The 26,020-nt window shown below is 39.9% G+C and overlaps 2 protein-coding genes across 4 annotated transcripts; one reads left to right on the top strand and one right to left on the bottom strand.

The window, feature by feature from the left end:
* The first annotated feature begins 258 nt into the window (after window positions 1-258).
* Window positions 259-14,121, top strand: fbln7 (fibulin 7). 2 transcript variants are annotated; one of them, XM_084375744.1, is made up of 9 exons: window positions 259-326; window positions 795-1,208; window positions 2,449-2,611; window positions 4,493-4,669; window positions 7,103-7,228; window positions 7,340-7,477; window positions 9,172-9,309; window positions 9,697-9,835; window positions 11,860-14,121. In XM_084375744.1, the coding sequence occupies exons 2-9, from the start codon at window positions 1,131-1,133 to the stop codon at window positions 12,230-12,232; spliced, it is 1,332 nt and encodes a 443-aa protein (XP_084231870.1). In that variant the 5' UTR covers window positions 259-326; window positions 795-1,130; the 3' UTR covers window positions 12,233-14,121. The 2 variants fall into 2 exon arrangements, with proteins under 2 accessions (XP_084231870.1, XP_084231869.1); XM_084375743.1 differs by having other exon boundaries at window positions 317-419.
* Window positions 14,122-17,321: 3,200 nt separating this feature from the next.
* On the bottom strand, window positions 17,322-25,932 carry tmem87b (transmembrane protein 87B). Of its 2 annotated transcripts, none has more exons than XM_084376453.1 (19): window positions 25,727-25,932; window positions 24,592-24,652; window positions 24,414-24,505; window positions 24,185-24,319; window positions 24,049-24,102; window positions 23,736-23,913; window positions 23,492-23,553; window positions 22,903-23,086; window positions 22,709-22,808; window positions 22,504-22,597; window positions 21,855-21,926; window positions 20,830-20,938; window positions 20,623-20,681; window positions 20,411-20,514; window positions 20,244-20,317; window positions 20,078-20,157; window positions 19,892-19,944; window positions 19,767-19,797; window positions 17,322-18,780 (listed from the first exon to the last, which is right to left on the bottom strand). In XM_084376453.1, the coding sequence occupies exons 1-19, from the start codon at window positions 25,874-25,876 to the stop codon at window positions 18,739-18,741; spliced, it is 1,734 nt and encodes a 577-aa protein (XP_084232579.1). In that variant the 5' UTR covers window positions 25,877-25,932; the 3' UTR covers window positions 17,322-18,738. The 2 variants fall into 2 exon arrangements, with proteins under 2 accessions (XP_084232579.1, XP_084232580.1); XM_084376454.1 differs by having other exon boundaries at window positions 20,087-20,157; window positions 25,727-25,931.
* Window positions 25,933-26,020: the final 88 nt, after the last annotated feature.

Here is a 26,020-nt window from a genome sequence, read left to right as displayed (position 1 = left end):
GGCCAGAGAGCGCACGTAATGAAAGCTGCGGTTCCTATTGGTCCAAAGCGTTGTCAGTTATTTTCAACATCTGCAACGACGAAGTGCATACGACGCTCGGTTTTTGTCCTTTGTTAATGTTTTCATGTATGACTGTGTGTATCACGCAGTCGTAACGACGCGAGTATATTGTAATTAAAAGACAAAAACAGCTGAAGCTAATTCAACGCTTAAATGATAAGCTACGTATTTTCTGTCCTACATTTTCTCAAGCTCAGGCGCGCGCGAACGCATAACGCGCACGAACGTTGGAGGAGCTCTCGCGCAGTCTTGTCACTGACCAGCAGGTGTAGCTACGACTCTACAAAACAAACCCTAAGAAACTTCACATGTTGCTTCCACAACAGTAACATCGAGCTAATAAACGCAAAGAAGTTCAGGTAGTGTGTAAAATGTTTCCTCAGTGGACAAACAGTATGCTTACAATGAAAGCTGCTCTTTCTAGACATCAAAACAATGTAATGTTAGCTTGTACTTTTAGCTTAATTATGGCTGAAATTAGAGATAGCTATTTTACATTTGCAGTTTTAGGTGCTTTTAGGTTAATTAATCAGACATACGACTGAACGACCTCATTTGTAATTAACTCAATAATAAATGCTAATGTAAAAAGTCTTATTCTGAGGAAAAATAAGTCATTTAAGTTTGTATTTTTACCCTTAAATAACGTCCCACAAGTGTTTCATTATAATGCTCGTGCGATTTGTCAGATTGCCTCCAGCTAACTTTCTATCATGTGAACTTTTCCCTGTCAGCCACAGAGAGATGTAAGCTAAAGAGAAAAGGACATGTAAATGTTTGAGAGTATCTCGGTGGGAGGGATTCCTGCTGCAGGAAACCTTGCTAGGTGGCGTGCAGAGCTCAGAGGCTAAACCTTTCCGAGAGCGCACATAAAGAGACGGCAGCGCATCTCTGTCTCAGACACCTGATGAGCATCTTCCAAACTCTTGAAACCAGGGGACGACAGCTCACAACATATAGCTGTTGCTTGGATTTTAAACAAGCACCATAAAAAGATAGAAACCTGCTAAATTTTGGAGAACATCATCAGAGGACAGTGTTACTCTGTTATTACTGCCGGACGTTCAGAGATGACACTGTCTTTTCGACACAGGTGTTTGCTTTTACTGTGTTTGACAGCCATCCAGAGTGGTCATGCTGCCGTTCAGGTAAGAGGATTACCTCACATCAGTTTATACAACAACAACAACTTGTCTAAGAAGTCAACTGGGGGGAAAAAATGGCTTTTAAGTTTGATATGTGAAATCTCAAAAGCTGATCAAACTGTGTTTTGAAAATAACATTATTCATATATTTGATTGAAAGTTATTTATTTCAATATTTTAACCCTTTTATGAATAAAAAGTCACCTCAACAACTAATATAATTGTTTTTGTTATGTATTACCACTGTATTACCAGCATCCATCTATTGTGAGCAGTCAGTTTCCACTGGAGAAATTACTAGATATTTTTTGCATTTAAAAACATCACTATAGCATCCGGATATGAGTCCGCTCATGTCTTGTCAGCTGGTGGTATTTCCCCTTTGCCTGCGGCAGGTAAAAAGAACATGGCACTGTTGAACTTCTACGCAGGTCCAAACTATGTGCCCATTGGATTTGAATGTATTGAAGCTAGTTGTTATTGTACAAAGTCCTCCCAGTGCAGGAATTTAAGGTATGCTGCGCAGAGAAATTGTTCCAATGAGCATGTGATTAATAAACCCCTTCTGAAAGGATTAGAGGCACTTTTCTCTGAGGTACCTTGTAATGGCTTGACAAGCTTTCTTCGCCCTCAAGTAACTGCTAGTGGCACCCATGCTGTTTTGAGTCTGCCCATTCAGGATTATCCAATGAGCATGTGCCTTCTTACCACCATGCAAAATATACAAAGGAACAGCATTTTGGACTTAGGTCCCATTGACATCTGCCAGACAGCTTTTGCCCAGCTGTGTCTGCCACTGGAGTTGTGGTAGTAAGAGAAAAGGGGTGAAGGAGAGAAGAAGAGAGATGGTAGGCCAGGGACATCTCACATGTGAGTGCAATTAGGTCTAATGGAAAATTGTAGAAGGAAGTAAAAGAAACCATGGTGAGTTACTGTATCAAGTACAGTAAAAACATCCCACTAATATGTTTTGTCAGTGTTACATAATGAATTTTGATATCAATGAAAACTCTTGGTAACCATAACAACCATGTGCCCACCAGTAAGTTGGATTTAGTTTCAATTACATCATGCTCCACAGCTGCACATGAATGTTTATTCACTGCTCATGTTTTTTATTTTATGGCCGTTAAACTGAGGTAACCTTTATTTCTGGTTGGAAAGTTATTGCTTTTAGAAATGTTTTGCCAAGGCTCTTTTATAACTCTTAATTCTGCTCATAGTGCTCATGCTTCATTCACAGACGTGCATGGATAAGCACCAGGTGGTGGGGGTGCTTCGTCAGATGGAGAAGTTTCTGAAAGGCCAGGAGATGCGGTTCACAGAGGGCCTCAGGATCATGAAGTCAAAGCTGGCGACACTTCAAAACTCCGTCTCTAAGTTGCCGCAAGCAGACCAGTCAGCTGGTGAGTCTTAAACAGATAATAGCACACACCACCAACACTTACACTCATCATATCCATCCTCATAATCGGCAATCATTTTTTACTTTTTCACAGCAGTCATTTGACTTTTCTTAGTAGGAAAAGTACAGTTGTTACTAATAACAATAATAATGGCTCTGTTCTATTCAGTAATAGAGTGATAATTGAGAGTTCAGTGTCCAGTAAGTCATGACAGTGAGTGAGCATGCACAATACAAGAACACTGAAACTGAAGAAGCTAAATGGAATTCAGCCATCATTTGTGTAATTATTATTTTCCCACTGTAACATATCAAAATATCTCCCGTATAAAAGATCTTTTGTTCTCAATGATCATCCTCATCGACTTGTTCTCAGATACAGCAGCTGAAAATAATTAAATCCACCTTTTTACTGTCATAAACAAGTCATCCACCATTATTATGAGTTATAGTTTATTTAGAATTTATTAATGACGAACATTATATGACATGTACTTGGAAATAGAATACATATCTTCAACAGCACACACACACACGTGGCTGATTAGACCTCTGCACAGGTTAAAGTTGAGCAGAGCTATACAATGATGTACATACATGTACATCAAGCACACAATGGTTGGTTGTAAAACTATAGCAATGTTTCACATGCATGCATGATATAACTGAGGTTTTGTTAAACAATTCAGTTAAGGGTTTTGCAGTTGAAGGCAATAGAAGATTCCAAAGTATCAAATTTACAACATGTTAGGATCATTCAACTGTTTGAAGATGATCTTCAAACTGTTTTGTTTTGAACCGGTGACAATAGAGAGCCATTATAGGATTATGCAGGATATTCATCCAACAGTGCGAGGCCATCTCAGTTTCAGAGCTGGGTACTTGACAGGGGAAGTGGATTTGTGGAAATGTGTTGTTTGGCAGCAAACACTGAGGCCAATTTGTTAGTGATGGACTGGTGCAGTCCAGAACTCTGTGGAGAGTTCTTGGCAAGACAGGAGGAGCTGATATTTTACATTTACAGCAATAAAGGCTCAACAAAATGAAAAGACAAAAGTGAAATTACAGCACCACCTGCTTAAAAAGCTCAGATCAGGAGGAAAATCTGACAATCCACAAACATGTATTAAGATCAAATATATTTGATTTTGATGTAATTCAAAATAAGTGAATAAGTAATATAAAATAAATATTATGATATAGTAATATAATATAGATTGTATTTAGCTAATATTATCTAAATGTGGTACAGCAATCCCCATCTTCTTTTAGCATTTTAAAGTAAAATTAAGCAGAGCTAGCCTAGCCTAGTTCATGCTTCCCTTTATAAAATATATGCAAAAACCATATTACACACAATTATCTTACTGTGACATCAAGCTCAAAGTTAAACACAAAATTTGGTGAGAAAACTGTGCAGTTGACATTCATTGTACTGCAAACCTGAGCTGGACATAGTGGATATCTGGCCATGCGAGTATGACTGATCGTCCAGTATCTAAAGTGTACAGATGTTGGTTTTCATTGGAGGAATATGAAACATTTTCTCACAATCCTCCTACACTTCTCATAAAGGCCCAAAATATAATCCACTCATAATGTTATGTAACGTTATTATGTTTAATGCTGTGCAAACACTAAACTTTCCAGAGCACGCAACATAGCATAACATTTGGCTGCTGGTGAAGCTGTGACACATATAAACGACCGCTCGTGTGCTGGTTGACTGTAAATGAGGCATTTGAACCGTCCTTTCCCATGAAGGCTCTGCACTGCCGGTGACACGTGTATATCCCCAGGCAGAGAATGCCAGAGGATGTCGGGAGGCTTACTCCACATGTGACCAGCCTTCCTCTCATGCTCTCTTTTCTCTCTCCCACAGCTCCCACCACCTGCCCCTCTCTAGAAGCCCCCGCTCATGGAACCAAGTTTGGCTCAAAGTATTTTGTCGGACATGAGGTCCATTTCACTTGTTCGCAGGGCTACCATCTTGTCGGTTCTGCCACGCGTGTTTGCCGGGACAACGGCACCTGGACTGGCATCAGTGCCATCTGTAAAGGTGAGCCTCATAGGGAGCATGTAGTTTGTTGAGCAAGATAAAGCCATTCCTGGCCTTTGACCATGTGAGAGACCAGTGTTACATGTTTTCATCATCATAGAGAGTAGAGGCTTTTCACCCCCATGACTTCCTCCCAATACAAACACACATTCCCTACCACTTTTGTATGATTTGGTGGAATGTTTTTGGGAACAATTCAGTGTTGAACGAAAATCCCCACACCCATTTAAGGCGACCTTGGCTGAGCAGAGGCTGGATGCCAGGCTGAAAGAGACCCAGACGCCAAACTGAGCTCCTCACACATACACAGATAACAGGCAAAGAAAAGAGGCATTCTTTCGAGTGGCTGGAGCTGCCCAGCATACTGAATGAAGCCCTCGTTAAAATGGCATTAAATGTCTCTGAACACAGAAAAACACCTGTACTGCATTCCACTGTGGGGTGCCTACCCTCCAGGTTTCTTCTCCTCATGAGCAGTAGTGGTTGAGCTACTGTAAGATACCCCCACCCCCCCTTGCTCATGTTTCCCTGTTTCTTTGACAGTGGTCCCACTGGACAGGGTTAGGTCCAGGCATTATACCCACACCATGGTCTGATAGCACAGAAGTATGCTAAGCATGCTATTGATAGCCCCTTTCGCCTACGCCGGTGGCTCTCTTCCAAAAATTCCAAGTGGCGCACTCAGCTGAACATGTGCATACGTTTATTGACATTCATGGCTAAAACAACATGAGAAGGCTTGACTCTGCACAGTATTATCCCTGTTCATGTTTTTCAGCCCAGTGCAAGAGGTTTAAATTTAGTCATGCTTAAAAAGCAGTATTGACAGAGCGTGAAAACTTTAAAGTTAAGAAGAGTTTAAAAATATCTAGCAGAGTGAAGTGGGCCTTTTCATGTTATGGCCCTGTGGTGGCCCCCAGGGGAAGTCAAATAAACATTAAAGGGATTGGTGGTCATCCAGTATACTGTGGCCTCAGCGCTGGAGCCCAAAGAGCAGAAGCTGCTTCATGATATAAACATCTGCACAGAACTGACTACAGAAACAAAGACCATAAGGCATGATTTCCACTTGTGTCCTAACTTTGACAGACTGAACAACTTTAAGAGCTGACCAGTGGTGTCATCTCACCTTCTGTTGTTTTCAGCAGTGTGCAGTTTGTAGTGTTTCTATATCAAGTGATGTTTTTTTTATTCAGGTAAATTATCTTCTTGGTCATTGTTTGATGATATATATGCTAATAAGATTTTACACTGGTTGGTGAATCAATGGATCTGAGCTTGTCATACCAATATGTGTTCACTTGTATTTTATCACGGTACTGACCATTCCTGACACTACTGTATTCTTACTCATAGTCAAAGGCATTTACAGTAATACCAATTTGCACATGTTCAGGTGGAGGTCAAAGAAACACTTGAGTAGAATTGCTGTAAACCTGAGAATGGTTTTATGGGAACTGAGAAGGTGTTGACAGCAAGTTACTTTACTACTGTTTTGCTGTGAGGAAACACCTTTAAATCTTTATAAAAACGAGGGCATTTGTGTATTTAATCTTATGTGCTACTTAGAAAGATATGACTAAAACATTGTTTACATCGATATGAAAACGAACAGGTTAAACTTCTAACTTTGTAAATGCAAATGGACTTCAATTGACAATTTAATAATAATCTCCATTAAATGTCATCAACATAACTACTGCTTTTCCACAAATGGAACAAATTAAAGGGCATCACTGACTTACAGTTGGCTGCAGTGCCCATAATGACAGTACCAGTTTCTCATTCTTAAGTATCAGTTCAGACTGGGTGGACACTCATGCTGCTCTACGGATGGATGGTAAATAGGTTTGCAGAGGCTCTTTAATTTTTTGCTCTATGTGTCACACATGCTTTTCAGTGAAACCTCAGACTGCTGCAGTTCACTTTGTTCAGACCCCAATCTCACCATCGCTTTTCCCAAATGCTGTTTGATGAATAGGGCTGCAGATGACCATAAACCTTCCTGAGAGTCTTTGATGATGAATTTTTCTCTGTATTTTATTCTGAATCCTGTTTCAAGCAACTCATTTTCTATATTTTGTCTGGGTTGACAGAAGTGATAAGTTGTTAAGATAGATCTGGATGAACTTGTCAAACCTTTACACAGCTATGTGTAGGCAATCTTCAGCCTGAGGCAAAAATTATATAAGGAACTGTGAATTAAAACTGCGAATAGAGAATAGGTTTCTCTTTGATCTCAGAAATATGTATCTCAATAGGAAGTAGCTCTGATGTGACTGGACTAAATTGCCCTCGTGCCTTTGATCTGTATGCATGAATATATGATGAAAAAATGGTAGCATGTGGTTCTGATTGAAAATTACTGGAGACTGCAGCCAGTTTTTGAACTTTAAAGTTCACTATAGTGATCATTCTCTGCTATACCAACAGATATAAGTGAGTGTGCAAGCAATCCCTGCCAAAATGGAGGTACCTGTGTGGAAGGTGTTAACCAGTACAAATGCACCTGCCCCCAGAGCTGGAGTGGCTCTCACTGCCAGCACCAAACCCAGACAGGTCAGAAACATAAAATTAATGTTTGAAACTCTTTGAGTTCATATTTTCATGTCTGACATCTATTACTGTACATCCTTGCAATATTATATAATATTTTCTCCTCTAATGCAGCCCCACCTGAGTGGAGTGTTATGAATGACCCAGCATTCAGCCGCAGACCTCGCTGTGCCCAGGTGAACCGAGCCCAACACTGCAGCTGTGATGCGGGCTTTCACATGAGTGGCACCTCTGACAACAGTATCTGTCAGGGTGAGCTGTAATTACGCTTTACTTAATTGACCCCTGGGGGGAAATTCTGCTTTTGCTACTCCTCCTCACAGGGAAGCAAGGTCAGCAAAGGAGCAGTTCCCTCAAGCTGGAACCCTGCTCAGCTACTTCTCAGCAGGGAAAATAGAAGATGTTATAGGGTTTTTATTGCAGAAAAGATCCCAGAATACCTGGATTTTGTGATTGATATGGTAACAAATGAGAGTAATCTGTGGAGCCAGTCTGTGACAAACAAAATAATCCTCTCGAGAGGTCACAAGCTGATTAGCATCCATTTAGGTCACAGTTCATTTGCTTTTAAGATGAATTTGCTTGAGTAACATTTTGAAATGGCAGTTTACATGCAGTAACTCAAACAAATTTGTTAAAGGGATTGTTCACTCTAAAATCAAAAATACATATTTTTTCTCAAACTTGTAGTGCAATTTATTCATCCAGATTGTTTTTGTGTGAGTTGCTACACTGTAAAATCTGACAAAGTGACTTCACTTAAAGAAACCAGGAAAACAAACCTCATTATTTCTAAGGAAAGCAGACTAAGAATTTTAAATTGTTAAAACTTTTTAGCTTGTACAATTTAAATGTAATAGTCTACTTTTTTACTTGTTTAAAGTCAAATCAACCTCACAGTGTAAGTTTTGGAGATGTCAGCTAAGATGTCCGTCTTCTCTGGAATATAATGAAACTAGATGGCACTCGACTTTTGTGGTGCGCAAAAAAATACATTTGGAAAAATCACAAAATCAACATTTTTCTTTCTGCTAAACTACACATGCTGACCATATAACTGCACAGAAGGAAGCATGCATCTACTCATGAATGGGAGGCTAGCTACCTAAACCATCTAAGCTCGCTAACATCACAGCTCAGCAGAGAAGATGCCTTTAATGTTTCAGCCAAAGCATGTAACAGACCTGCTGACCATGGGTCGAGTCCCAGCCAGTGTTTTTAGAAAGTAGTTATTTTAAGCCAAATCTGACATTTTCCTAAACATAACCAAGTAGTTTCTGTGCCTGTACTGACAATGTAACCGGACGTAGTTTGTTATTGGCAACGTGACCACGGATGAGACTATGTTGTATACAGGGATAGGCAAGGTCAAACACAACAGAGACACGGTGGATGGGCAGGTTTATTACATGGTATGGCATAATAACAGGGTGGATGTTTACATCCTGCACTGAAACAAGTATGAGCCTCTCAAGTAGATGCACACCTCCCCCTGCATTGTGATATGGTTAGCAGGTGTAATGTGGTAGAAAAATGTGTCTGTTATCTTGAGTAACCAGATCATGATTTCTGGAAAGAGACATTGCTGCTGAGTTTTTGCATTTATTTTGGGGTTTTTTGGGGTGCTTAAGCACCACAAGCTAAGTGCCATCTTGTTCTTCTTCATCTCTATGGCCGATATTTAAGAAACACGGCAACTCAAACCAAAACAGTCTAGATGGATAAACTGCAATACAGGAAAGAGGGAAAATATGGAATTTTGAATATGGGCTGAACTGAAAGAACATACTTTGATTCCTGTGGGTGTGTATGAGTTATATCATCACATATATCCTCAACATCTCCTCCATCCTTGTAACTTTTACATGCACAATGCCTTGACCTGATCATGTGATGCATGTTTAAGGCAGACACACATCAGTGTTTCCTTTTCTGTTTCTTGACAGATGTAAACGAGTGTGAAGTGTACCGGCTAGACCAAGGAGGAAAGCTCTGTGTCCACGAATGTGTGAATGTCCCAGGCTCGTACCACTGCTCTTGCCCCAGCGGCTACAAGTTGCTCTCAGATGGGCGGAGCTGCGAGGGTGAGTGACAGGAAGGAGCAGAGGACAAAGGCTCATTCACTGCAGATCTGGCTGGGTATGCAGAGAGGAATACCTGTGATTTAGAAGGACGAGGAGCCTTTAGCAGCAGAGCTTTAAGTTTGTGCAGAGGTGTCTGTCAGCCCACTTTCATTTGCACCCATGAAGCTAACGGTCCTTGCCAGTGGAATGAATGACCTCACCCTTTCCCAGCAGAAGGGATCTTTGGGACATGAGGCGTTTGTGGGAGACTAAACTAAAAGACCAAATAAACAATCACAGCACAGCACCCCCTGTTCAGACTGTGGTAACCAGGAAGCAGAGAGTCAATCTGGCAAGTCTCTCTTCCCGCTTCTCATTCTTACATACCTCTGCTGTTTTGTCTTCCAGATGTGGACGAGTGTTTGAGCCAGCAGCACAACTGTAGCCGTGGGACAACTTGTATCAACACAGGGGGAGGCTTTCAGTGTGTCAGCCCAGAGTGTCCCCGTTCTCATGGCAACATCAGCTACGTCAGGACATCTCCCTTGTAAGTGGATGCACCCCAATGTGACCCTTCTTTGTCATTTGTTTTGTCAGTGAAAAGCTGAATAACAAAATAAACCCAGGATCACATCTCAAAGTTTCAGCAGGAAATTGCACACTAAAAAGACTCAACTGTGAGACACTAATGGGCTCCTGGCAGACATTTTGACTTGTAATAGCAAGAAAAGCAGAAATTAAAGCGATGATTGCTGTGTTCAGGTGTGCCAGTAATACATGCCAGTGACCCACAAGGCACAAAGAGGTAATATATGTATCTGTAGTATGAAAGGTCTGTCTCAGCCTAGAGTTATCCAGCTAAACTACTTAAGGAGAAATTTAGGTTTTGTAAAATTTGGGACTTAATTTGGTAGATTTTGGCCGTAATATCTATTGGTAGAAACAACATTAAACTCACCATGGTAACTGCTAAGATCTGGCAATGCAGTGATATCGAATGGCCAGGTTAACCAAACTTTTTTGGAAGAGAAACTGAAGGCTGCGGACAAAACCGTAACTAAAACTGTTGTAAACATCCATCACAGTTTACCAACCAACCTCATGTGTTGGAAAAAAACGTCACCCTGAATTAGGTAAAAAAAAAAATAGGAAAGGAAAACAAAGTGTTTCTTGCTTGTAATAAGCAAAAACAATCTGCCAATGGAACAAGTGAAAACTGTCTAAAAACAAGTGTCCAAGTATATCTCAGTGAAATGTAAACTTTCTGTTGATTGGTAACATTTTGAGTTTTAGCAGCGCAGTTCAGCTTTGACTGGCTGATGTAATCTTTCAGTTTCACCTTTATAAAAATGTGAGTTAGATAATCTGGATAAACTGTAAAACCTGACTCGTCGAGATTCTTTCTCCCATCAGGCTTTGTTGTAGTGATGCATCAATGATATTGGAACCAATAGAAGTGATGACAAAGAAGAAAACTAAGATTTGTGGTAATAGCTGTGTCACACTGAAGCAAATCCTTCCTGACAGAGAACCTGCATGCTCAGCAGAACTTCACAAGATGATGTTTTCTTTCTTTTAAACCATGTAGGACATCTGTCCTGGCCAAATGTTTGGAGACATTACAACTTCCATCTCCCTGTTTGCCAGTCAACAGCAAGCTGCCTCATTTAAGAGCATGAAACAAAGCTCTGTCTGCTTCTGCTGAACCATCAATGTGGTGAAATACTGCCCCACTGCCAGAAAAGGGAATGGATAAATGTTTGGGAAAACACTTGTAACAAGGGAGAGAGCAGGGACCAGAGTAGAACAGGAGACGGGTCCCCATTTCATAGAATATATTAATGCAAAGCAGGTTTTGACTGTGTAGTGTATTCATGGTGACAAAGCGGGCAACTGAATTAAGTATACATTTATACGTCAGTGTGCAAATCCTCTTAATTTTTGGTACAGTATGTCAAACAAAGCAGTGCTTAAAAGAAATTCAAACAAATTGCAGATGATGGCGAGACAGCTTCGGCAAGATCTCAGATAATAAAACGAAAATTGTATTATATCTTTGTAAAAATAGTGTCTTCCACAGTAACTGCAAAATAGTAGGCTATGTTATAAAATGTGTATATATAGTGCTTGAGTACATTCTGTATTCTGTTATGTGTTATGGAGGTAAATAGGGACAAAGCTTGTGTGTGTGAGCGGGAAAGAAAAAAAGAAAAAAAATAGAAAAAAGTTCATAGCTTGCTTTGATCCAAGACTTCAGGCCACTTTACCTCATTCATACAGTATGTATGTGTGTCACTTCTCTTTGGTCACAAACACACTGTTATGAACACTTTCCCATGGGGCTAGATTAATGATGTAATCATTTTCCCAGTGACAAAATGTTCACATTACGTGACAACTGTTAAACACTTACATACCACTTTGTACTATAATGCCCCCTGCTTAAAGTCCCCATCGGGTCAAAAATGTGTTTTCTTCTTGTTCCTACAGTCGAGTGTGTGAGCTGTGTAGGAACATAATAATATGTGTGTGGAGGGGAACTTAAATGTTGTCTGCATTTCTGTCCTGCAGTCAGTGTGAAAGAAACCCCTGCCCTATGGATAGCCGCTCCTGCCACCTGGCCCCTAAGACCGTGTCCTTCCACTACCTGTCTCTGCCCTCCAACACGAAGACTCCCGCCACGCTTTTCCGCATGGCGACCGCCGCAGCCCCAGGGCGCACTGGGCCCGACAGCCTGCGCTTCGGCATAGTGGGTGGAAACTCCCGAGGAATCTTTGTCATGCAGCGTTCAGACAGACAGACTGGTGAGCTCATCCTGGTCCAGGGACTGCGAGGGCCGCAGGAGATCAGTGTTGATGTGGACATGTCCGAGTACAGTGATCGCACCTTTCAGGCCAAACACGTGGCCAGGGTAAATGTTCTGGTTTCACCTTATAACTTTTAAAAGCCAGCTTGTGAAGGATGGAGACAAGAGACAGAAATATGAAGAGGAAAGAGGAAGAGTGGGTGATGGACACTGAGTTTACTGATCAGAAATTCAATTGTCTGAGGAGCTGAGGCCAGAATTTCTTCAGTGGCCAAATAACCAAGAGAGTGAGAGAGTGACCACATATATTTAACAGTTCTATTATAAAAAACAATACATGGCAAACACATCATAGATGCTTCTTTAAATAGTGTCAGTATGAGCTTTGAATGATGTTTGACTGAGTGACTGTTTGCATGAATGAAAACTAGCTAAACAAAAGCATAATGAATGGGTTGGGAGGGATGTTTCTGTTTGTGTCATTGCTGTTGCTTTGTGTTTGTATTATTATTATGTCCATTATAGATCATGTCTGTGTAGCTCAGGGTCAGGCCCCGGGCCAGGGCTGGGTCAGGTTACTTTGAAATGTAGTCAGTTACTGTATACAAATTACATGGCAATTGTTGTAATTAGTAATGTAATCCATTGGATTACAAAAACAGTGTAATCTAATCTGAATACTTTTTTGATAACTTCAAAATCAAATCAGAAAATATTGCACCTTCTACAAAAAAAATGTACACAGCAACAACAAAATGTATTTTAAACATTAGTATTCACAGTTGGTCAAATCAAACCACCCTCACAAAAACAGCAGTGACACAAACTACAAGTGTACTGTGTCTATTCTAAAACACTGTTTCTTTAGTGCAAGTTCTTGTTGCAACTGTTTGTTTTTTCTTAAAAAAGGTCACATAGAATAGAATCATTAGCTCTTGTAATGCAAAATGATCACATACTAAAACTTTTCATTTTCCCATTATCGTTATTAAAAAACAAAACAAATATTATTTAAAGACGCTACAAAGAACTTTAATTTTTGTTGATTCTGGCGGCCCCTTTGGGCAAAAGTGGTATGAGCACCACTACCTTTTGTCATAAAGATCTTGAGCTGATTTGTTTTGAATGCGAATAAAACAAAGATGCAACAATTTTTTACATTTTTTTTTTTTAACTCAGCTAATCCAACCCAGTGACAGGCATTAAGAATAACTATTAGAATTATATAGAAATAACCCCCTCGCTTATGGTCTTGTTTGCTTATGTAGGTCATACACAGTATTAAACCGACTGTTTCATAACCATTTAACTTCATTATGGTACCTTTAAGTCCCCATTAACAAAGCTGGCAACCAGAGAGACGTAACTCACTTTGAAAAAAGGCCACAGTAGAACATATAAAGCATATTTATTCTAATGAAAAAAGTTTTATAATTTGTTATATATAGATTGTCATATATGAAAGACGTAATCAAAATGGATTCAAGTAATCCTTGACATGTAATGAAATCTGATGACACTTCTTTTTTTCAAATGTAATCTGGACTGATCATTGGTACTTGCTTTCTGTTATCTGATTACTAATCCTGATTACATGTATCCATTACCGCCCAACCCTGCCCGGGGCTGATGCACTGCCCTCGCCTTATTGATGATTGATTGATCCTTTTAAGACATTAGTGCTCCTGTGGCTCTAACTTATTGGAAATATTGTTTCTGGTTTTTACATTGTAACATACTGTATGACACGTTTATCTTCCATCATATACTGTATATTTGTTATTTTTTGTACTAGCTTGCCTTGTTGAAGGCACCATTCATTATACTGAGGGAGCTTTTTTAAAAAACATTAGCAGTATTGTACCTGGGCATATTTCCTCTATTACTCATATTCTGTATGTTACCCAGAAATAGTCTTGTTATATTTTAATCACAGATGATTTTGGCAAGCCTTGCCAATGCACTACATAATTTATCTGGAATTGTAATTGTCTACATAACTGAAATAAAGTCAGTCCAACATTTCAGTATTTGTTAGACTTGATGCTGAGCAGTGTGCTGTTAAACGTCCTCGTGGCAGTGCTTGTTTTCATCCCACATCTATTGTGAGTGAATTTTAATGAGCAATGTCCAAACCGAGGCATAGTTGATAAATGAACTCTGGATGGCTATAAAAAGTGATCGGACTGAAAGGTTAGAAAGAAAGAATGTGTTTTATAACATAACCCTGGGGCAGCAGTTCAAAGACAATACAAGTCAGAGCAGTGTTTCCCACATGTGTCGGAAACAAAAAGTATTTCTATGTGACTTTAACACAAGGAGCAGCAGCTGTCATATTTTCAAAAACATCTCTGTGTGTCTATTTGTCAGAGAAAGAAGAGACTAATGTTCACCACATGTGTTCTCTTAACTTCCTTCACGTCTCCATCCAGGGGTTTACGTTGCAATAAAAGGGGCCAGAAGAGCCGCGTGCTTCCAAGAGGAGGAGTGGATGGTGAGAGTCAAAACACATGCTCTGACGGCACACTCTGCTCCGAAAACGGCAACATGCCTTAATGGCAGGTGTAATTTCCTCCAGTAACCACACCAGAAGCGCTCACATTGCAGCCTTTGTTTCAAGGCTTGTGGTCGGCCTGTTTAATGTTCACGTTTCATCCATTCTGAGGCGGAAGGATATCGCCAGATACAACTGGAGAGCAGCCCTGAGCTGCTTAACACAAGCCATTTGCTGGAGAGCATAATGATAAACATATACAGTGAAGGCCTTCAGGCAAAGCCGGAAAACAGTGTGGTTTAACGTCAAAGTCACAGAAACATGATGATGGTGAGTTTAGTGAAACATGCATAGGAGTGGACACAATAAAGTAAATACCAGTTTGATGAAGATTATAATTTGCTTTTTAAACTTTAAGTGACTTTCTTGTAAGGAAATAAAACGTTTCTGGTGCCTTGTTAATGTCAATGCTGAATGCTGGTTGAAATGGGCACAAAATTGTAGTGTGTAAACAGTAACAAAGGTTTATACTTGAGTCAAAGTAATGTTAAAATATTACATTTGTAAAAGTAAAAAGTCACCCATGTGAAAAGAATTTGAGGAGAATTTTTATTGTATTTTAATTGTTCGTACATAATTATCCAAAGTAATTTCTGGAGATAGATTTACTTATATCAGAAAGTACTACTTAAGTAAATTATATATATATGTACATGTATGTACACACTGTATACTATGGGTCTTCTGATTTTCGGCACAGCTGATTATAGGATCAAAGTAGTAAAATATACAATATTTGCCTCTAAAATGTATTGTAGTGGCAGTTTAAAGTAACAGAAAATGGAAATACAATCAAGTAAAGTACAAGTGTATTGTACTTAAGTAAATGTACTTAGTTACATTCCATCAGTGCAAAATTGTGGCAAGCGAGAACATCACAGAAATCATGAAATTTGGCTGAACACAGGAAAACTGAAGTACCAAACAGCAACAGTGCTCGAAAGTAAACAAACACTAAAAACAAACATTGTCTTTGGTAATATGGTCTGTAACTACACTGTGTATTTGTTATTTTTGTCCACCTCCTGTATTCAGACTATAAAGCTCCTGGTCACATGCACCTTCTCACAGGAAGGCGGAAACAATCTCCACATCATAAATTCTTGACATTCCAGTACATACAGTTTCCTCCTGAAACATCAGTTCTCTCTTTATCACAAAACCATCAGTCATTTTAATGTGAAACACTTTAAATCTTTGGATCTCCATCAAAACAGACAAGAGGCACGTGTGCTGCTGATGAAAGGCATTGTAGAGGAATTTCTGCTCTACTTTTTATTATCCAGGAGGAGGGCGGAGAGGTCGGCTGCGGATCATCTTTCATGTGGGATAAATGTTTGGAAGAAATCCAGAAATATGTGAGAGCAGAGGGAAGCAGATTGAAGGTCCCTTTGCTTCTGTCTTTGACTCAGAAGTGGCCTACAGTGTGCCAGCACAGGCCATAAAAATGACACTTTTATGATACAAATACTGCCTGATGCAGAAAACATTTATGATGGGTCGACAAGAACACAGAGAAAAATGAAAACATTCATGTAACAGGTTGCTACTGAGATCATGTTGGATGGAGAAAAGCTGTGATTTCATAATTAAATAAGTGTTGGAAGAAGATAACTTTAAGTTATAGTCGCAATACCAATCTGTAAAAATGCTCTGCACAGCTTACGCAGCTAACTGAGCTTACTAGTTGATGGCAGCAACAGTTGCCCTGGTGATGTGCTGCCCCCTATCTGTTTGGAGTATGAATGTGAAATTCATTCAGGTGTCCATTCTTACATATTGCACCTTTAAATAAAAGTACAAAAGCATTAACAGGAAAAGGTACTTAGTATTAAAGTACTTTTTGGGCAGAATGTTCCCTTTCAAAGAATTATATTAGTACAGAGACGTAGGTACTGTATAAAAATATGTGTAATATTGTTGGAATATAATTAACATGTAACCAGCATTTTAATGTTACGGCTGGTGGAGCTGGAGCACCTTTTAATTACTTTATACTGTGAGCTAATTTAATCTACAGCACAGTATATGTTATAGTGATTACATGTTTTGTTTGCTACATCCTAATTTGAAAAGTATCTAGTAACTAAGGCTGTTGGATAAATATGGTGGAGTAAAATTACAATACTGACGTCTGAAATGTGGTATAGTAGAAGAAAGTATCATAAAATTGCAATATTCCAGTAAAGTTGAAGTACCTCAAATTCTTAGTCTAAATGTACTGTTACCTTCCACTGCTGGGTCTTTCAAACCCACAAAGTGTTGTATTCTGACCTACTGTGCAGCAGAGCTATTACGGTCTTTTGTTATGGAGGGCACAAACTCTGAAACGTCCCCACAACACCTGGTATACAGGTGTAACTTTGATTTCAAAGGTTTAACTAGCTTGGCCTCCATAAAACAACTTGTAACACCAACATGACAAATATATTAGGTTGTTGGTGGATTTCATGTTTCAGCCCTCTTAGTCACAAGCCTATTAAGGGCTAATGGCTTGAAAGGAAAACTCAGGGTTTTTATTTTCAGCTTCATTCAAACGAACCTCTCAGGATTTCAGTCTGTGTTTCATTATCATTCATCATCATTTTCCTCACAATAGCCCATTCATTCAACAGGTTCTTCTATTTCCTCTTCAATCTGGTATTTGAAAAACAGCTTTAAAATAGAAACAGATTTTAACTGATGTGGCAAACCCACGACCATGAGTCAAAGATGTATTTTTATTACCAAATTATCACTGGAAATCATAGATCAGGAAACAAACATTCTCCTGTATTACAGTCATTTTAAATCTGAGTGTGCGCACTTCCTGAGAAGGAAGAGAGAAGAAAACTGCTGGTGTGAAAAGTTCAAGCGCAGTTTTTTATGAGACCCATGGAAAAAAAAGGACGAGTCATATTATCCAGACACCTCTCCACCTGCGGAATTATGAAATAACAGGATTTAGCCAAAACCCATCTGTACAAATAATCCAGGTCCTCTGCAGGTGTCTGCAGTTTTATATAACAGGAGGACAGCCTGCCATCATAAGCACAAGTATTCAAGGTTGCCAACCAAAAAGAAAGAGACAGTGACATTATGAACCAAAGTGATCAGCTTGTGCTTATGCCAACCACACAGCTCATCTAATGGTCTACACGGACAAGATTACACGTCCTGCCGTTACAACACACATGAAGACGACAACAGTGTCACTGACAAAACACCAGGCCAGCAATTTTCAAAATGAATAACAAAAACATAAACATCTTAAGACTTCTTCGACAGAACATGAATATTATTAAGGTGTCTGTGAATCCAACACCAGCAAACAACGCAAACACATAAGAAACGAGCCGCAGTTTGCCGAATACATTGAGAGACTGCTCGGGGTCCAATGTATTACAAACATGGAAGCACACATTGTCCTCACATGTGGGTGAAGACACACTTGAACAACTTATAAGTACACTTGAAAAAACAAATAAATAATGAACTCCATATTAACACACATACAGAATATTGCTCCTTATTTCAGAAGACACACACAGCAGATTCAAAGCATGACCGCAAACCCCGACTCTACACTACTGAACAAAGTTACATATAAATGTAAATTAAAAATCACTTGCTTGTGCTTCATCCCTCCCAACTTCATTCACACATCAATACTGAGGACGCTCCGTAGTTTCAATCCTAGACATGAACGACACTTTCATACATGCATTTTAATGCATGAGGCTCACTTGATTCTCTGATAAAGTAAAGTCACATAAACATAAATAAATACAGCACTTAATATAAAATGAAACATTCTCTTTGGAAAGAAAGGCTCAAAACTGATCATATCAGGGAAAGGGTGAACCAGTTGGTCAGTGAAAGACAGTCTTCCTCTGGTAGAGTCTTTTGCTCTTGAGCAGATGAGAAAATAGGCAGAGGTTCCCCGCGGAAAAGTGTCCTGCTCCACCCTGTGGAGTAGCAACCATTCAAGATCCCCTGAAACACTAAATGGCACTCCACCACCACCCCCGACTGGAAATCCTGGAGAGAACCCTGCTGCAGAGTCAGGGACGGCCGCTTTGTCCTCCCTCCTTGTCCAAAATGTTTTGTCTCACTCCAGCTTTGACATCTCATATCTGGTCGTCATGATTTCCTGAAAAAAATTATATGCAAATAAAGTAAACATTTTTGTCGAGGCTATAAAGTTTTGATTTTCACAGTGAGACAGATTTTTTTTTTTAAATGTCATGTTCGCTGAGGTACGTCCCCCTTCGTACGCCTGTCAAGCTTTCCATTCTGGCAGTGCACATTTTCAGTTCACAACCATTACAGTGGCAACTGTACCACTTGAATTACTAAGTAACTTCTTAAACAATGGATCATTAATTTCAGACGGGGGTAGACAAAAGTGGCCTTCTCATTTCTATTCTGCAGAGCTGTAATGAATCAGGTGTCAACTATTAAATTAAATCACCTATTTTGATCAACTAGCTTCCTAAATGTGAAGATTTTCCGGTTTCTTTACTCATTTAAGACCGTATCGCTGAAATAAATCAGCTGTAGCTAGCTCGGTGATAGCTGGTATCCTGATTACATTCGGTTTTGATACAGTATGATGCTGTAGTGCCATGATACATCACTGCTGCACAGGCTGCAGAGAAAGCTAAACATTGTCACCACTAGTTGGCAGGGAAAGCCAAGTTGTAAGACTGGGTGCTGTGTTACTCCTTAAATACAGAGTGTTGCTCTTACTACAGCACCATGAACGCCACTTTGCCTGTGAAGAAAGCCAAAGTGTGACTAGTTACTGCTGATTGGACAATCCCAATTCTGGGGTTTAGCTACCAGTCACTTAATATGTCACTTAATATTGGTTTCAGTGTCTGTATGAGCAAAGATGCCTAAAATCCTCAAAAACTTCTCAGTGGGTTGTTTCATTGTATCCTGAAATCAGTCCCCGTATCACCTCTAATACAGCAACTCCACAATTACACCCCAACATCATCAAGCAAGGCTTTCTCTTTCTACTATTTTCAGACAAAGTTACTCATCTCAACATACCTTAACTGTCTTAACGTGGTTAATAAAATAATGTGTGTGAACCCTGTTTTGCAGATTATAAAGTTATGTAATTCATACCTCATCCGAGTCCAGCAGGACTGGTAGAGCTCTGCAGTGACAAAGAGAGACTCTGTTAGAATCACACATGCCTTAAATAAAAACACCTTGCTGGAGTAATAAATACAGGTTCATCGGATGCTTACACATCAGTAAGAGAACTAGGAATGTTATCCTCCACCCACTTCAAGTCTTCATCCTGGACAAGGAGACAAAGAGGATGAAAATAGTAAATACTGCCATCTACTGAAATATCTGATACTTACTTCTCTTAACTTTTGCTTTATTTTGAATAACCTCACAGAATTACATTAATGAATAAATACACTGACCTTACTGACCTGGTTTGTTTCGGCAGGCTTCACTGTGCCGTTCGTCTCACTTTTATTTGTTCTCAACTTTATGCCGTCACCTGTGAATAAAATATGAAAAATTATTGTATCAAGATTATGTGACACTGAATGGTTGCAGTGTTCTGGGTAATGATGTTAACCGTACCAAGGTTCCCAGTGGCGATGAACTCATCAATCTCCTCGTCGTCAGAGTCGTCCATGAGAGGGGTGAATGCATACCTGTGGACATTGAAATTGAGTGATTAATAAAAAAATATGACAATGAAAAGGAAAAAAAAAGCGCTGGTGCGACTGTCCTATCACACTACTTGCCTTTGGTTGTTTGCAGATGGTCTCCATAAAAACATAATGACGAACAGAACGACTGAGAACAAGAACCTCCAGAAAGCGTCTTCCACCCACAGCTCGATCCAGTCCTTCCACACAAAGAGTTCTGATTATCAATAAAATGTCAACCCAAAATCTTATTTATTTTATTTTTTTTTTACAATACTACAAATATAAATATACAAAACCATACTCACGGACTGACATTCAGCAAATCTGAACTTCTTTGCAGTCCAAGCCATAAAAATGATGGAAGCTGAGGGAGAAAACAGTCACTTTTTGCTTCTGCTGTGTGCAAGTTCACAGGTTTCATATGAATGAAAATACTAATTACTAGAAATCATGAGAGCTGGCACAGAGCAGAGTGTATTCTGTAATAATTGCAAGTGTAGCTGGCCACTTACCAACGACAGCAAATAATAGCGTGTTTGTAAAGTGCCTGTAGAGAGACAGCTTGACGGGGTTTCTCCTCAGCTTCAGAGTCTTGATGGTTTGTGCCAGGCTGACAAAGATGTTAGTGGCAGTCAAGGTAAACATGTTCCCAATTGATGTTTCATACAAGTTACTATCTTTACATTTTATTTAAACATATTTTAATACATAATGCATCCATATTACTCACTAGGAATGGGTTTTAAAAGACTTTTAATGCCTTTCCCTGGATGCAGATCTGTAATGGAACACCTGCCAAGCACCAAATGTGGGTCGATGTTTTGTTTGGAGAACACTGGCGGGTTAATGTTTGTACAAAAACAGTTATGTAATTAAAAACTCTGTTGACAGCCCCTTCTGTGTCATCACAGACGTGCTACTGTCCTCATTAGAGTTTCACACGCTGCACAGAGACAGGGCCTTCATGCTTCATGGTGCATTCACTTACAACTCAGAATTCTACACTTCAGTGTGAACAAAGGCTGTTTAATACGTTTTTGTTTTGTTATTGCCCTTTGTTGATTAAAGCTAATCAAAGCTTTGTAAATTGGAATCAAATCTATTCAGGATATCAGCAGCATACCTAGATATATAAGTCACCTATATTTTTATGAACTGGACCACCGATAACTGGGAGCAGGCAGGGATGCAAATCAGTCACCTCTGCCAAATCAAATCAAGACTATCCATCAACAGCAACATAGCAAAATGTCATTGATTGTGTGAGCAAAGAAGCAGTGACGATGGAAGATGTTTAAAGCAGTCACCCAAAACAAAATGAGAAGCTTCACAAGAGGATGAGTGATTAACGTGCGGCTGTTTCTTCTGAGATGCGGTATGTCTCTCTGCCAACTCACACTTTCACTGATAATGATCTGAGAAAGGGATAGGATGGTTGCAGATAAACTTCTCCCAGAATAATGTGGGTTCATGTAAAGGAGGCGACGGGAAGAGGAGAACCACAAAGGGAAAGGTTTCTAGGTGCACAAAAGGATATCCACCAGCATAAAGAGGAATCAAGCAGAGCCAGGGGAATGTTGGCCAGCAGGGCCAAGTCAGAGTCTTTCGCCTAGAAGGGAGGATAGAGCAGGACCACAGGACACAAGGAAGAGGAGAAGTCACAGAAAGGGTGGGAGATAAAAGGCAGCATAGCCAGTAAAATAAAGAACTATTCACCAAAGTGCAAAGAAGAAAATACCAAATCATTCAACCCACAAGGCAAGAAAATTAAAAATCACTTTCAGGCTCAGTTAATGAACAGAAGTCCACTTGGTGGTGAGTTGTTAGAGTATAACAACTATTGATTATTGGTGCTGCAGAAAAGTACACTGGAAGGATATGAACCAGATGGCGCAGGAGTCAAACACAGCCAGAACAATTGCTGTAATGAGAACAGGGCCATTGTCTCGACCCTTCATTTTTTGGCCCCCCAACGAATCAAGAAAATACACAAATTGCAATGTCAGTTTGCTTCAAGTTATAAACAAACAGAAGTGAATCAGTTTTCATTTACCAACTAAAACTAGCTGGTTCGCAAGGATTTGTTTGCTTTCCTCTGATTCGAACTGTTTTAAATATCATTGGGTTATGAGTTTTAACTTCTGATCTCATTTTTAATCTTGACAATAAAAGAGAACACAACTCACCCCAGTAATCCTCAGGACACCTTCAATGCTAGCAAAGGCAAAGTAGAGAATACCGAGCCCCACAACTCTGTGCATCACTGTCCCCAGTCGGGGCCTAAAACAAAGGAAAAACGCAGAAAAAGATTTTAAGTTGGCTGCCTGTTTTGTTTATTCAACTATTCAGGAGTTTTGGATCTCTATGTACATATACATTATGTTGACATACTTAACAATGCCGTAGCCAAGGCTGACGATGATGACGAGCAAACGTGCCAAAGTCCTCTTGAGAGCAGAGACCAACTCGGCAAAGATCAACAAGCCTGGAGCTAAAGGCAAAAAGGAGGAGGAAAAAAATAACCATCTTACTATCTCAAAGGAGAAAGGTAAAAGGTATTTTGTGAATGATCCGTAGATGCTCACACGCAGAGCCGACAGCGTTAGTGTTTTCATATTCAGCGCAGAATACAGCCTTCTCCACCATCCCGAGGAAAATGACCCCAGCGATCCAGAACTGGATCCGCAGCAGGTCCTTCCAGTAGCACGCTGCCCAAATAAACCACAGCAGGGCGTACAATATGTACACTATGCACATCACCATGTAGAACTGCAAACAGACAGTCAGAGATTAGTTTGTGCACACATATGGGAAGATTTGTTCTTCAGCTGCTAGAGACAAAATTCCAGGCAAAGGTTTGTTCATTGTAGTGTAGATCAAAGGCATTTGTTTTCAAATGAGACTTTCATTAAGATTTTTAAATGCAATCCCATCCCAATCTCACTCTCTCTTCCTTGGGGATGATATTAAGCTGTGCAGGACTACAACTATATGTTTTAGGTTTTTAGAATTCAATATTTTGACACATTCATAACATCTAACAAGTCATTTACAACATGCAGAAACCTAAGAAAGTAAAATACAGCCCTGCATTGAAGCCAGGAAAGAATCATCATATTTTACAGATGGATAATTAATGTTAACATAAACTGATTGCTGAAGTCAACTACTTACAATCATAAGAGGCCATTCTGTGATTGAAATATAGCCGTGGTTGCCTTTCATCACCACCCTAACTGGAAAAAACAAAACAAAATCCAGACATCAGAAAAAATGAGGCAGGTTTGACAACTTGTTTCTGCTGGTTTTGAAATCTGATAATTCAGTGTCGGCTGCAAAACAGCTTCATATTCATATTCCAGTCACAGAACATTTGTTCATTATTGAATTACATGTTTATCACCATTATAAATCTCACCTGTTAAATTCCAGTTGGATTCCTGTTTGCTGGACAAAATCTTAACGACCAGCAGATACGGCCCGTCCTTCCACGTGGTGGCTATTACGTCGTCGTTGATACTCAAACTACTGTTTGTTGTGGAGCCACTGCTTCCGCCGTCGTACTCGTCAGTTATCCATCTCATGTCATCTTCATCCTGCAATATCACAAAAGTCAGTCAGTGCTGTTCACTTTTATTTATATATAAATATATTAAAAAAAAATATATATATGTGTGTGTGTACTATGTATATGAGAAAATTCAAATCAGGTAGTATTTATGGTTTCTTACTGGCACTTCCCCATCAACAGGTGGCCTGACTGGACGTGGGTCTGCCTTGGCTTTCTGAAAAACACAAACAGTCACTGATAAATGCCACGACATCAAGTGTGCGACTATGCTGATGAGAATAATATAACAAACCTACTTTGAGCATCGGAAAGGAGTGCAGGCCACTGTTACATGCTATGGGAGTGTGACTGTGTTCGATGAACTCTCCTTGTCCGAGGGGATTCGGATCCAGGCTCTTCCCACGGCTCAGAGGTGTCCTCTCATACATTTCCTACAATTAGTCACAATTTAGCCTTCATAAACAATCAAGTCTAGACTGATCAGGCTGTCTGATTATTTGTATGACATTACGCCTGTGTACTTACCTCAATGTTGTTGAATTCATTGTGACAGGGGTAGTATTTTAAATACCAGTGTATCGTGAAGTCGCCGCCCTCAGGACAGCCAAACAACAAAACTAAAGGAAGACACAAGAGATGATGAAAGCAAGGGAAAAAAATAAAACAAATGCGATAAATCAAGAGCACATTTTGTGTGTCTTACCTTTCAATTCAATGTCAGTGTCTTTATACATGGATTTCCTTAACAGCAGTGGTCTTGAGGTCTGTGGGAAAGTAGAAAACGTTTGAGCTAGAGCACAACCAAGCATTATTTTTCTTATTAAAAACTATATAATCAGTTTAGTGAGCTGATCTAATGATGGCAACTAATGATTATTTTCAAGATTATTCTGCCAGTTATTATTTTCAGCAGCCAATGATTACATCTGAGGAACTGGAAGCAGCAAATGTTTTCTCATCAGAATAGTTAGCGATTAATTGTATTTCGATCAACTACTCGTTGCAGCTCTAGTTCCAACCTATTCAAGCAGGGCCCTTCCTGTGATTCATCTGAATAAGACACTTTAATACTATCCATGCGTGTCAATATGTTTGTCTGTATGAGTTCTGGGACAGTCTGGTGACCCTCAGCACACCTAATACTGCAACTAGATACAGAAACAGAGACAACAACAGAGGGAATTTGAAACTTCTGAACACTTTAATTATTGATCAAGGTTTTCTTGTTCTCCTTGGATTAGGTCTGGGAACTGTGCCTCAATACTGGTAAACAACGGGAGGGACTCTTCCTTGACTGACCCAACCTTCAGGGTGTGTTTACGTGCATATTACAGCCATATTGTGCTAGAAGCTGGTGATGAAGTATCATTACAAGCAAATTAATTAAACCCCAAAACACAGTTAAAACTGGGATGTGGAGCTCAAATGTTGGTCCAGAGATGGTCGTAGGGTTACAGACAAATATATATACTTATTTGGGTTTCTCTCGGGAACTCAGCTAATTAGCAAAGGGTCTTTGATCAGCTGTCTTAACAGCTAGTTAGCCGACAGCTAACCTTACAGTGCATATCAGCCTCTCTCCACCAAGCTAACAGCTAATTAGCTAACAACATACTCTGCTCTTCCGGCAGAGCAGACTGCGACTTACCACTTCGAGCTAGTAAGTGGTCATAAAGAGTGATTAACACGGTTGCATTAATGCAGGACAGGTTAGTCGTCTGTCACCACACTCACAGCTGTTAGCGAGCGAGCATAACAAGGATAATGTAGCCAGCGTTAGCTAGCTGGTGCTGCAGTTAGACAGTAGGTTAGCGAAGTGTTTCCAGTGAGATACTCACATTTACAACTGTGATTTTCCAAAGCCCTGGCTCTGGTGCTGCAGCAACCGCATTTATGAGACTCAGTAAAACTACAAAAAGGGCTGCCCATGGACTGAAAACTCCTCTTGCCGGACAGCTCCACGTCCTCATCCTGACTGCAGCAGCCATGTTCGTAGTGGGCTCGGACACTCCCCTGCAGGAGGCGCCGTGAACGCAACAGCTGGAGGAGGAATCTCGAGACGTTCCCTGTACCTGTACCTGTACCTGAACCTGTCCCAGCCTGGACTTTGACTGTTTTATTAATCACAGCAG

This window comes from Pagrus pagrus, assembly GCF_965226575.1.
Source record: "Pagrus pagrus genome assembly, chromosome: 15".
Taxonomy (NCBI): domain Eukaryota; kingdom Metazoa; phylum Chordata; class Actinopteri; order Spariformes; family Sparidae; genus Pagrus; species Pagrus pagrus.
This window is presented reverse-complemented; position numbering and strand designations above follow the sequence as displayed.

What these genes read in the sequence shown, in the direction of transcription:
- tmem87b (XM_084376453.1), bottom strand. Translation starts at nt 25,876, where the DNA reads ATGGCTGCTGCAGTCAGGATGAGGACGTGGAGCTGTCCGGCAAGAGGA. An exon ending in GCTATTATTTGCTGTCGTTG is followed by an intron (nt 20,682 to 20,829) that starts GTAAGTGGCCAG and finishes TTTCTCCCTCAG; the next exon opens with CTTCCATCATTTTTATGGCT. An exon ending in CATCGCCACTGGGAACCTTG is followed by an intron (nt 20,158 to 20,243) that starts GTACGGTTAACA and finishes TTTTATTCACAG; the next exon opens with GTGACGGCATAAAGTTGAGA.
- fbln7 (XM_084375744.1), top strand. Translation starts at nt 1,131, where the DNA reads ATGACACTGTCTTTTCGACACAGGTGTTTGCTTTTACTGTGTTTGACA. An exon ending in TGACAACAGTATCTGTCAGG is followed by an intron (nt 7,478 to 9,171) that starts GTGAGCTGTAAT and finishes GTTTCTTGACAG; the next exon opens with ATGTAAACGAGTGTGAAGTG. An exon ending in AGATGGGCGGAGCTGCGAGG is followed by an intron (nt 9,310 to 9,696) that starts GTGAGTGACAGG and finishes TTTGTCTTCCAG; the next exon opens with ATGTGGACGAGTGTTTGAGC.